Here is a 12,865-nt window from a genome sequence, read left to right on the forward strand (position 1 = left end):
ACTGTCATAAAGATTTTATAATATATGTAAAGACTTACAAGAGTGGCATGAAATAAACACTATGTAATTGGTTGGTTTTATTGTGTAATTTTAAAGAAAATGGAAAGTTGTAATTGAATATATTATTTACTTACTAAATTGTAAGGGTATGACTTTTCTTACCTGATATGGTATTTCCTTCTTAAAAGATGTGATGCCCAGTATCCTGTTTTCCAGAAACGATATCCATCCATTTCCCTGCGGCTATCACAAAATGGAGTATACCCATAAGGAGCTCCATCCAGATCAAAATCTCGAAGTTCTTTTAGATCATGTCTTACAATCTAAATAATTAAAATAGAGTCTTTGATAAAGACTGTAAATAACATAAACCTTTTTAATGAGAATCTCAAATCATTATTACCGTATTATAGAAATCCAAAGAGCTTTCATGTAGTATAAATTTAGTGAATTTAACATTTATTCCTCTTGTCCTTACAGGTTAAAAGTAAATTAAAATTTATATTCCTAGTCTTTTAAGATGGTGGTCTCACCAATAAGAAAATTTTGTCATGTCATTTATAAACAAGGCATTTAATGTATCAGACATTTGGGGAAGGGATTAAATATTACATACTGCAGAGCTCTTAGTTTCTTAAATTAATAATTTGTATTATTAATTTTGAATTAGTAATACAAAATAATGACAAATCTCCATTATTGTATATTTGCAAATATAAGTTTAAATCATAAATAAAAATCTCTCAATTACTCTAAATAGCTTGAATAAAAGAATATCAATTTATTTTTTAATAGACTCAAACCTTCTAGAAAAATATTAGTGTACATATTGAAGGAAAGGTAGGAGAAAGAATCACATTAGATATTATATGTGGGGCTAAGATGGGAGGATTGTTTGAGGCCAGGAGTTCGAGACCAGACTGGGCAACATAGTGAGATCCAGTCTGGTCTCTACAAAAAAATTTAAAAAATTAGCTAGGCATGGTGGTGTGCACCTGGAGTTCCAGCTACTAGGATGCTGAGGTAGGAGGATGGCTTGAACCCAGGAGTCTGAGGCTGCAGTAAGCTATGACTGTGGCACTGCACTTCAGCCTGGATGACAGAGTGAAATCCTGTCTCTTTAAAAAAAAAAAAGTATGTTTACAAATGCTTACTTCATCATTTCCACTTACCTATTTTCTTAGTTTTCATTGTAATATTTCATATTTATCAATTTGGAATAGAGTAGAAAAATAGCAAGAGTTTAGAATATGAGTAAATTCTAATATAGCACTTAAAAAGATACTTTTTGTTTCACATAAATTCTAACTTATGCATTTAATTTATATTTCCATTTACATACTACTGTTTTTCTTAGAAATTTGGTACATTTTCAAATATGTTTTCCCACTAATGATTCAAAAGCAATGAGAGGGAAAAAGGAAAAGTCATAATTTTTGGACATATAAATTTTAAAAGCAGAGGGCCTTAGTTTTTTTGGCCAAATGTATTTATTTTTATTTTTAGAGATAGGGTCTCACTCTGTCACCCAGGCTGGGGTGCAGTGGCATGATTATAGCTCACTGTGACCTCGAATTGCTTGGCTCAAACTTTCTTCACCTCCTCGGCCTCCCAAAGTGCTGGGACTAGAGGCATTAAGTTGGCCAAATTTAAAATGCTCTTTTCCTTAAATGGTAGAGTGATGAGAATTTGGTTATGGGTTGAATGGGAAAGGATGCTGTTGAAGGTGGAAGAATGAGAGTTACATGTAACTGCTAACTTTTCTAGCAACAAGAAATTCCAAATATCAGCTCATATTCACAGGAACTTATTTAACTACTCTTATTATGACTAATGTAAGCATTTTACTTTTAATTCTCAAACTTAAAAAACTACTACTTGAGAGAAAACCTCTATGTCCGAAATGATAAATGGTACTTCTTACAATACCTTCAATTTTCCCCTAGAATTCTCACTTTTTGTTTTTAAAGGCACTTTGCTTATATATCACAATCTCATCTTAAGCACAATAATGAAGATAATAAACATGACCAACATGAATTAATTTCCTATATTAAGATAGAAGCATAAAAAATGTTTGAGTATTACTAAAAACTAGTTAATTTTATTACCTGGTCAGCATCAACAAAAATGATTTTGTCCACTGCTAGTGGGAAAAGAACATCAAGAAAAAGAATTTTGTAACCCCAAATAATCCTTTGTTTTTCAGTCTGTTGATGAAGCCAGCGGGGCCACCTATATTGAACTAGTTCATACTGGAATCCATATTCCTTAGCCATGTGAGGAATTACTTCCTAAAAACACACACAAATCAAACAGTATGTTTAAGGGAAAGTGGTTTTAAGAGAAAAAAAATTAACATTAAAAAGGTAGAGTGTGTTATAAATTGTTATAAACTAATTGGCAAGTTGTCGAAATACTACTTATATAACATACCTATTAATGAGATATATGAAAATGCTAACAAATATGAAAACACAAGTATAAATAAAACTATAAAATTTAAATAGTTTAAATTATAAATAAGTCATTAAAAATAAATGCACTAATATTATTTACCAAGCTTATTTGGCTTAAGAAAATTGACTAAAATAAAGCCTCTGGATCTTGCAACACCTACATATCAAATAGTTCCTGTATTTGTCAACAGGTTGGTTGGTCAGAGATGTAAAGATGAAGAGCGGATACCAAAAACACAAACTAAGTTCTAAACTTATAAAACAGATTCTGTACAGGAGTTTCATGTTTGAGATATACCATAATTTAATTCAAAGATTTAAAATACAAAGTAGTGATTATGGTCTGAATATTTCATATTGATTCAGCATCTTATACGATTAGAAGTAGCTTATTTCCTGTTTAAAGCAGAAGCAGTTAATGAAATACACTGTTGGTTAAATTTAGTTCAAGAACTCACATATTGAAAGGGAGAATAGAAAAGGAGTTGGAAAAGATGAATTAGCAAATAGAGAATTTGTGTTTTACCACTAGATTCTTATTTGAAACTAGTTGCTAGTTATATGTTTAATTTTTTTCTCTGATTTTGTAAGAACAATGTAGATTTAAAATATGTTTTTTTAAATGCAAGAAGCACCAATTTTATCTGTGAAATGAAATCTTGAAATTTTGGCTAGAACAGCTGCTAGGAGTCATTATTTTGGTTTCAAAATAAAACAAAACATTCAGATAAATTAGAAAAAATATTTTTTTTCTTTCATCAAATATGTGTTAAAATATGGTATTTCTTTTGGCCATGCAGTGGAACAAGACTTTCTAATCCAGACATAGCACTATTATTCTGTTGAATAATATCTTTTCCTGATAAGAGAATCTTTAGATTTTTCTATCTCAGTTTATGTAGGATTAAATCCTCCCTTATTCAGTGTCTGACTACTAGGATAATATGTTAAAAATTAGGAAAATAACATAACTTCTTTTCTATATTTATGGTTCTTTATCTGACTGAATAAGGGAGGATTTAATCCTACATAAACTGATGTCTACTGTCAAATGAGCACAGGAGGACACTGTTGGTGGAAATCTTAGTTTCTAATTAGCTGTTTCATCTCAGGCCTATGTTATAAAGGATGATTCTTGCTCAGAGAAAGGTATGGCCCTTCACCCTATTTCCCGGGAGGTATCCTCTACCATTGGAATTTTCTGCCTAATGAGAATGCCTATGTTTACCCGCTGATTTTGGGTCCTTTTGCTATAATAAACTGTAACTGTGAGTATAGCTGTTTTTTTGGAATTCTATGAATCCTTCTAGCAAGTTGCTGAATCTAAAGGTGGTTTCTCAACTGTGCAGGCTAGTTACATACTTTTTGAATCTTGGTTTTCACATCACATGGGATTGTTTTTAAAACGACTGAATGTCAGTTAAACACTTGGCATCATGCCTAGAAATATTATGGAATAAAACCATGCTTGGCTAGTTTTATTTCTGCTTTTCCCACTGCTTTTGGTCTAGAAAACAAACTCCTTTGAAATGCTATTGAATGAGATACCAAATTGCTGTTGAGTCACTAAATTTCATGGAGTTTGATTATGCTGTGGTGAGAATAGGAAGAAACAAGAGTATACTTTGCAGCAGGAGGGTGGGGCTAAGGAAAGGGTGATAGATGTTGATCACCTGAAATCTTCTGAATGTAATATGCCTCAGATCATGGTGCCCAGCAATCAATACGCTACATAGATGAAAGAGCTTTTTTGTTTTCAGTACTATAAAACTATTTTCTATGGTACAGTCTTTGTATTTTCTTGATACTACTACTGCTTCTACTATCTTTGCAAAATGACAGAATCAATTTTTTAATTAAAAATCTGTATATATTCTCAATTGTCAAATTGTATTTAATTATTCATTATCTTGAAAAACTATTAGTCAGTCTGATTTTGATTTTACTTAAAAATATACAGTCTTCTACTGTCCTCTCCTTTAAACATCTCTAAATTAAAAATGCACAGAATTTTTCCTAAGCTAGGTAATACTAAATACTCTTTCAAAATTTATTAAAAATAATATTTAAAATATACAATTTAGAAGCTCATTCTGAAAAGAGAAATGTCATATTAACTTACAATGATACAAATAATTTACTATTTAAACATTAACCATTCTACAAAAAGAGCTATGTACTTACTTTAAATGTCGGTGAGAGATAATTTTTTAGAAACCAGAACTTCACTGGTGTTTTGGTGTTACGTAAAACAGAAAGCATCATAATTCTGCATAAAAGAATATTAAACCCAATATACATTAGCATTAACAGTTCATATTACTTTTTAAATGTTGAAATGTTTAATTTTAATTTTTTAATTTTACTTTAGTTCTGGGATATATGTGCAGAACATGCAGGTTTGTCATACAGATCTTTTTAAAAGTTTTAAAAATAATTGAAGGTATGAATTCGAAGGTTTTCACAATGAAATGTTAAGAAATACACCAAAATATGGTTTATCAAGTATGTAATGTGTAAGGATGAATACATATACATCATAGTAACTTCATCTGGTCCCAGTTGCCTATGACTGTGTGATTAAGTCTACAAACCCTGAAGAGCTGAATGATCTGTCTATATTGACGAATTCACTGGATGAGTAATTTGGTTTGCTAACCTAAACCTCTGAATGGAAAGGATACAAATTTATCTAAAGTTCCAATTTAATATATCAATGCTATAAGTCAAATATTTGAGTCATTCTCTGTGACCTTTCTATATAAACTGTTTAAAAATAGCCTTCTGTACTTTGCAATAGGTATTTCTCCTCTTACCCCCTTCCTTTTTATAAAACAAATTATTATTCAATGGAAAAAGACAATTTACCACATACATACATATATATGTATTCTCTTACCTGTCATTTACAAAATATCTATTTGCAGTCTTGAAGAAAACTGTCTAGTCATGTGCAGAAAGCAGAAGCCGGATCTCTTTCTGACACCTTACACTAAAATTAACTCCAGTTAGATTAAAGACTTAAACATAAGGCCTAATACCATAAAAACCCTAGAAGGAAACCTAGGCAAACCATTAAGGACATAGGCATAGGCAATGACTTTATGAGTAAAACACCAAAAGCATTGGCAACAAAAGCCAAAATAGACAAATGGGATCTCATTAAACTCCAGAGCTTCTGCACAGCAAAAGAAACAATTAGAGTGAACCGGCAACCAACAGAGTGGAAAAAAATTTTTGCAATCTACCCATCTGACAAAGAGTTAATATCCAGAATCTACAAAGAACTAAAACAGATTTATAGGAAAAACAAACAAACAAACCCATTCAAAAGTTGGCAAAGGATATGAACAGACATTTTCAAAAGAAGACATTTATGAGGCCAACAAACATATGAAAACATGCTCATCATCACTGGTAATTAGAGAAACGAAAATTAAAACCACATTGAGATATCATCTCACGCCAGTTAGAATGGCGATCATTAAAAAATCTGGAGACAACAGATGCTGGAGAGGATGTGGAGAAATAGGAACACTTTTACACTGTTGGTGAGAGTGTAAATTAGTTCAACCATTGTGGAAAACAGTGTGGCGATTCCTCAAGGACCTAGAAACAGAAATTCCATTTGACCCAGCAATCCCATTACTGGGTATATATCCAAAGGATTATAAATTGTTCTATTATAAAGACATATGCAAACGTATGTTCACTGCAGCACTGTTTACAATAGCAAAGACCTGGAACCAACCCAATGCCCACCGATGATAGATTGGACAAGGAAAATGTGGCACATATGCATCATGGAATACTATGCAGCCATAAAAATTATGAGTTTGTGTCCTTTGTAGGGACATGGGTGAATCTGGAAACCATCATTCTCAGCAAATTGACCCAAGAACAGAAAATAAAACACTGCATGTTCTCGCTTACAGGTGGGTAATGAACAATGAGAACACATGGACACAGGGAGGCGAGCATCACAAACTGGGGTCTGTTGGGAGGGAAGAGGGGAGGGACAGCGGGGGGAAGGGAGGTTGGGGAGGGATAACATGGGGAGAAATGCCAGATACAGGTGACGGGGGGGATGGAGGCAGCAAACCACTTTGCCACGTAGGTACCTATACAGCAATCTTGCATATTATTCACATGTAACCCAGAAACTAAAGTGCAATAAAATATATAAAGAAAACCAATATTCCAAATCAAGCCAAACTCATGAAATTTCATATTTAAATATGCTTACCTCATAATTTTAAGTAAAAAAAAAAAAAGCAAGGTGTAAAGTAGCATATTATTACTATTTGGGTAAAATAACTTAAAAAACTGAAATAAATAAATATACACACATATATATTTACATATGTGTGTGTGTATCTCTTTAGCAGGATATAAAAATAATACTATGAGTTTCCTGTGAGAAAAGGAATGCAGTATTAAGGAGGCAGAGGTGGGAGGTTTTTGTTCCAGCGTATATTCCTTTTTCTTTTTGAAATTTGAACCATGTAAATGTATTTCTTTTTCAAAATATAAGGCTAAAAAATATACCTACCTTAAAAAGCGTTCATATAAATGACCTGAAGCAACTGAAAAAATGTTTAGGACATCTTTTTCCTTTTTGTCTTCTTTATGCAACCTTACTGTGAAACTTGGAATAAAAAAGTAATTGATATTTCTTAAATATACATAAGGATACTTTGTATGCATAAATACTAAATACAAGCAATAAATACAGAAATGTATTTCAAAAGAATTATTCAAGTATAAATACTGTATATTTACAAATAAATTAATATTGAATTGACAATTAGTATCATTTGAAGCTTTATAAATTTTTAAAAAATTTGTAACATGGAATGTAATTGTTTCTAGGTTAATTGGCTGGTATTTTTGAATTTTGTGAGTTGCCAAAGGTTGTTTTGAGAACAAAGAGTGAATTACAGCCTGACACAGCAGTATCTAGTGTACTGAAACTTTAAACAGGCCAATAATGAAGAAGAAACAGAATATGGAAGTGTGGAGCTATAGCACAGCAAGAATTTATGTAGTAACAGGGTAGGTGTGTGAGGGCTGCTGATGGGGCTCCCCAGGCTAAAATATTTTTAAACCACCTGCAACTTGGAGCTCCTCTGCCCAAGCAGATTTTCTCCTCCATGCAGGGTATGGAGTACCCTCTTGGTACTCTGGATGACTTCCATGACAAAGAAGGCACCAGGGAGCCATGTCTACTCACTGGTTTATATCATGGTAGCTTCATCTGGGCCCAGTAGTCATTTTCATTACATTTTTGGAGCTAGACCAGATCCATTTCATTTTTGTATAGGCCCATTTCATATGCAAAAATGAATCTTTTATCTGCAGTATTTAAAATGTATAAATCCATCTTTTTCTTCCTATTTAACATTTATTTAAAAATATTTTAGATATAAACAGATATTTAGAATGACTAAAATTTGTTCAACAACTTACAATCATCTTTAAAGGTATTTTGCCAAATATGAATTGTTATGACAGAAGTATTTTTCAAGCCTTATAATCCCCCAACTAAGAAAATAAGTTGATTCAATGGCAAGAAAAAATAATCATTCTAAGTTGGGACTAAAACTATGATGAAAAAAGTCAAAGCATCATAAGATGCACAATACTATGTATCTGGAGCAGTTAATGTCCCAAAAACTTACTGTTTCTAATGAAGCATTATTTTGCTTTTCTTTTTATATAGAAAGTGGTTATACCATAATTGAACAGTTATCTTTAAACATTCTTATTTCTATCTTCTAATTTTCATGGAAGCTTTTGGACAGATAATCTTAAAATTGCTCAGATTCTATTCTATTATCCCCTGTCAAACATACCTACCCTCCAAATCATCCCAGAACGAGTAGACTTGATTCTTTCTCTATCAGTAACTTGTTCAAAGCACATGCTGTGACAGCAACATGATTTTTCTTACCAAACAAGGAGTCAACTATAGAAAAAGAGGCTTAAACTGGGCAACATCCAAAATGGTGGAAGTGCTTTTGACTGGTATAATCAAACACGTTTTAGTTGTTAAATCTATTTTGGCTAACATTTCTATTTCTTATCTTTGATCAAAATGATCAGTGGTTTGCCATCATAGTTCACATTAGATTCAAATCTGTAAAATAGACATTCAAATTTCTTTACAATATGCATCTACAGGAGACAGCTTTTGTTTTTGCTCACCTAATATCTGTTCCGCTTCTACTAACAACCTGGTATTCTAGGGGGAATCATTCTTCCTCCCGTATCATTCTATGAGGTTTAGGCGGGACAGGCCTTCCCACCAATTCTAGAAGTAGGCATGTGACTCCAGCTTGGTCATCAGTCACAGAAATCAGTTCAGTTTAGGACACACAGCTATAGCTGAAGCCATGAGTCAGCCTTGGAACTTTTGCTGGTACTGTTTGGAAAGAGGCAACTTCCTTCCATCGGAGATAGTACACTTTTACTTTTAAAAGCCTCTCTTAGGCCGGGCACGGAGGCTCACGCCTGTAATCCCAGCACTTTGGGAGGCCGAGGCGGGCAGATCACGAGGTCAAGAGATCGAGACCATCCTGGCCAACATGGTGAAACCCCATCTCTACTAAAAATACAAAAAATAGCCAGGCATGGTGGCACGTAGTAGGTGGTCCCAGCTACTTGGGAAGCTGAGGCAGAAGAATCACTTGAACTCAGGAGGCAGAGGTTGCAGTGAGCTGAGATTGTGCCACTGCACTCCAGCCAGGCGACAGAGCAAGACTCCATCTCCAAAAAAAAAAAAAAGTCTATCTTAAAATGGAGGTGACACAGAAACAGTAGACCTAAGAGATGGAAAAAGACTATTTTCACACCACATCACCCAGTGGCCAATGCCAGGTGTACTTCTGGATTCTTTAGGTATCTGAGCCAATATATTCCTTATGTTTGTTTGTTGTTCAAGACAGGGTCTCACTCTGTCATCCAGGCTGGAGTGCAGTGGTATGATCTTGGCTTACTGCAACTTTGATCTCCCATACTCAAGCAATCCTTCCACCTCAGCCTTCTGAGTAACTTGAACTACAGACGTATGCCACTGTGACTGGATGATTTTTAAATATTTTGTAGATATGGGGTCTTGCTATGTTGCCCAGGCTACTCTTGAACTCCTGGGCTCAAGCAATCCTCCTGCCATAGCTTCTGAAAGTGCTAGGATTACAGGTGTGAGCCGTTACTCCTGGCATCTGTTCCTTTTTAAACAATAAAACTAATATAGGTCTCCATCTAACATAAAGATTCCCTATTATTTTCAAGTTGCACCTAGCTAGGCTACTTTTTTTTCTTTTTTTTTTTTTTTTTTTTTTTTGAGATGGAGTTTCGCTCTTGTTACCCAGGCTGGAGTGCAATGGCACGATCTCAGCTCACTGCAACCTCCGCCTCCTGGGTTCAAGCAATTCTCCTGCCTCAGCCTCCCGAGTAGCTGGGACTACAGGCACGCACCATCATGCCCAGCTAATTTTTGTATTTTTAGTAGAGACGAGGTTTCACCTTGTTGACCAGGATGGTCTCGATCTCTTGACCTCGTGATCCACCCGCCTCGGCCTTCCAAAGTGCTGGGATTATAGGCGTGAGCCACCGCGCCCAGCCGCTAGGCTACTTTCTTTTGAGGAACACATCCAATCTTTTTGCCTTCATGTAACCACCTCCACTCAATCTTTAACTTTTGAAATCCTGTCTGTCCTTTAAAACAGATCTTTGCCACTCCTCCAAGGAGTATTTCCTGAGGTTCCTTGTAATCAGATGTATCATTTTTCTCCATTAGTTTGTATTTTATTTTCATCTGTCTTACAGCTCTAGTTTTCTATCTTGCACACAGCAGTAACATTTATGTATTTATATTATCCCTCCTAGATTGGAGGGCCTCTGCTTTACTTAAATTTTTACTACCTGTGGAACTTCCACATACTAGACTTCTGGATCAATCTAGTTATGTGTTAAAATATTCATTAGTAATTACCTTTTAATGGAATCCCACATTCCTTTTGTTTTTTCATCTTCATCGTTAAGGATATCTTCCTTAATTTTATCTGGTTTTTTTTTCACCTAGATAGCATGGTAAAAATTAGAATTTGGCTGCTTTACATTTCATGCTGTGTGGTTAGAAAGTAAAATATACGGGCAAAATTACCATTGGAAATCTAAGATGGATAGTTGCAGTAACCAAAGACAGGCAATATCTTAGCACAATGTTGTAAACAATCTGGTCTTCAACTATCAAGTCAACCTCTGTTTAGTTTCTTCGATGGTCACCTCCATATTGCTAAATAATGTGCTTACACTTATGTTTATTAATTTACCAGCTTTTAGGCATTATCTAGTAGTATTTCTGAATTCAGAGTTTAGACATTATTCATTCTTTGTGATGACAGATAAATACCTCACTTATTGTCATCCTTCCCTTTCCCTATTTGTCTGGAAATTTTGGTAGTAATATGTTTATCTTCAGTTCTTCTAAGTATTTTTTTGTCACTTTAGATAATATTTAAATCTCTTATTTTTTTTTATTCCCACAATCCCAACAGTTTCTCTTGTATATTCTGTGTATTAGACAAGGACACCACTATTTCTATGCTTTCCCTCTACCTCCCAACTTACGTTAGTTAAACCTTGACTTTAGCATTTGTAAATATAGATAACATTTACGTTAGTTCAGTAAACATAAATGTATCTGTTGCATTTTGCTACAGTGATTCAAAAACAAGAAAATCAGTAAAAAGTGTTTATCATGACAATGTAAAGATTAACCATTGATGAGTCTGAAAAGCTACTAAAATTCTATTTCCTTTGTACAGTTACAGTTTTAGCATAGTACAGAATAGTTAGTTTCCTCCTATGGTCACTGTGTCTCTCCTAGAAGACTTCTTGCTAGTTCAGATGAATTGTCCTTTCTTACATTCCACCAGCAGAGGACTATCTTTTTCCTGGAATTTCATTGTTCTTATTTTTTCTTGTGGGGAGGTATACAAATATGTCTTCTTTATCAGAGACACAATCTTTTTCAGTTTGTTACTCATGTTATCTAATTGTCTGGAATTCTTGTTTACCTGAAGACATTTTTCTTAAAGTTCAACAATTAACTGTTTCTTTCTAGATTTTCTTTACATTGGTTTACAGATTAGTTTCACCATTTCTTGAACTACCTATCTTCTTTCTTGATCTTCATCTTCATTGTACTGCCAAATGTCTTCAAGAAGGGGTATGAAAAAGTCCTCACACTACAGAAACTTTTTGCCTTCACATTTGATTAAGAATTTAGCTAGATATAGAATCTTAGGTTTAAATTATTTTCCTCAAAACACTGAAACCTTTGTTTTGCTGTCAACATCTAAGTATTTTGAAAATGAAATTCTGGTGCTAGTGTTAAGGGTCATTATATTGCAGTGACCCACTTTTTCTTCTTAGTAGCTATTAGGATCTTATGTGGGCCATTTTCATTCATTCTACTTGGTAATTTGTGGACTCTTTTGACATGAACATTTTTCTCTCTCAGCTTTAGACACTTTCCCTCCTCCATCTTCTCTGTACTTTCTGGAGTTCCTCTTAGTAGGCTACTGGATTTCATGGGCTGATCCTCTATGTTGCTTATCTTTTCTCCTCTCTGTTTTTCTATCTTTTTACTGTAATTCTGAGAGAGAGAGAGATGGTTAGGAGACAAAACTGTGTTATTAGAAAAGAAACTGAAGGTGGCTGGCGTGGTGGCTCATACCTGTAATCCCAGCACTTTGAGAGGCTGAGGTGGTTGGATCACTTGAGGTCAGGAGTTCAAGACCAGCCTGGCCAACACAGTAAACCCTGCCTCTACTAGAAATACAAAAAATACATGCACACATAAAAATTAGCCAGGCATGGTAGCACATGCCTGTAGTCCCAGTTACTTGGGAAGCTGAAACAGGAGGATCACTTGAATTTGGGAAATGGAGGTTGCAGTTAGCCAAGATCTCAGGCCACTGCACCCCAGGCTGGGAGACAGAGTGAGACTCCATCTCAAAAAAACCCAAAACACAAAAAGAAAAAAACTGCTGAAAGACCTAGGTATGGGTAGGCTGTCGAATATTTGTAATTGGTACCTTTCATCAATTCATAAAAATTCTTGGCTACTATTGCTTCAAGTATTACTTGTATCCCATTCTTTGATTATCTTCTGAGATTCTATTTAGACTAATTTTATTTATCCAACAAACATTCATAAAGTGTTTTATCTTATCTTCATAACAGTCCCATAAAGTAGATTCTATTGTTAACCCCGTTTTACAGATGAGGAAATGAGACAAAGAGATTAAGTAATCTGTCCAAGGTCACACAGCTAGTGAGTGGCAGAGCCAGTTTTAAATCCACTCCTAGTAATCTTAGACTTTCACATTGTGTGT

The 12,865-nt window shown here is 34.3% G+C and overlaps 1 protein-coding gene across 5 annotated transcripts in view; it reads right to left on the minus strand.

The window, feature by feature from the left end:
* Positions 1 to 12,865, minus strand: part of UGGT2 (UDP-glucose glycoprotein glucosyltransferase 2) — a 243,684-nt gene that overhangs the window by 38,092 nt on the left and 192,727 nt on the right. For 4 of the 5 annotated variants that reach the window (XM_032277500.1, XM_032277501.1, XM_032277502.1 and 1 more), the window contains 5 exons: positions 10,456 to 10,541; positions 7,012 to 7,107; positions 4,644 to 4,728; positions 2,112 to 2,294; positions 163 to 323 (listed from right to left, as the gene is read on the minus strand). In XM_032277500.1, coding sequence (XP_032133391.1) covers positions 163 to 323; positions 2,112 to 2,294; positions 4,644 to 4,728; positions 7,012 to 7,107; positions 10,456 to 10,541 — 611 coding nt within the window. Of the gene's footprint in view, positions 1 to 162; positions 324 to 2,111; positions 2,295 to 4,643; positions 4,729 to 7,011; positions 7,108 to 10,455; positions 10,542 to 12,865 lie in introns of those variants that run through there. The other variant, XM_032277503.1, reaches the window with a different exon arrangement.

Source organism: Sapajus apella, unplaced genomic scaffold (assembly GCF_009761245.1).
Source record: "Sapajus apella isolate SASKATOON/1434 unplaced genomic scaffold, GSC_monkey_1.0 scaffold9, whole genome shotgun sequence".
NCBI classification, from domain to species: domain Eukaryota; kingdom Metazoa; phylum Chordata; class Mammalia; order Primates; family Cebidae; genus Sapajus; species Sapajus apella.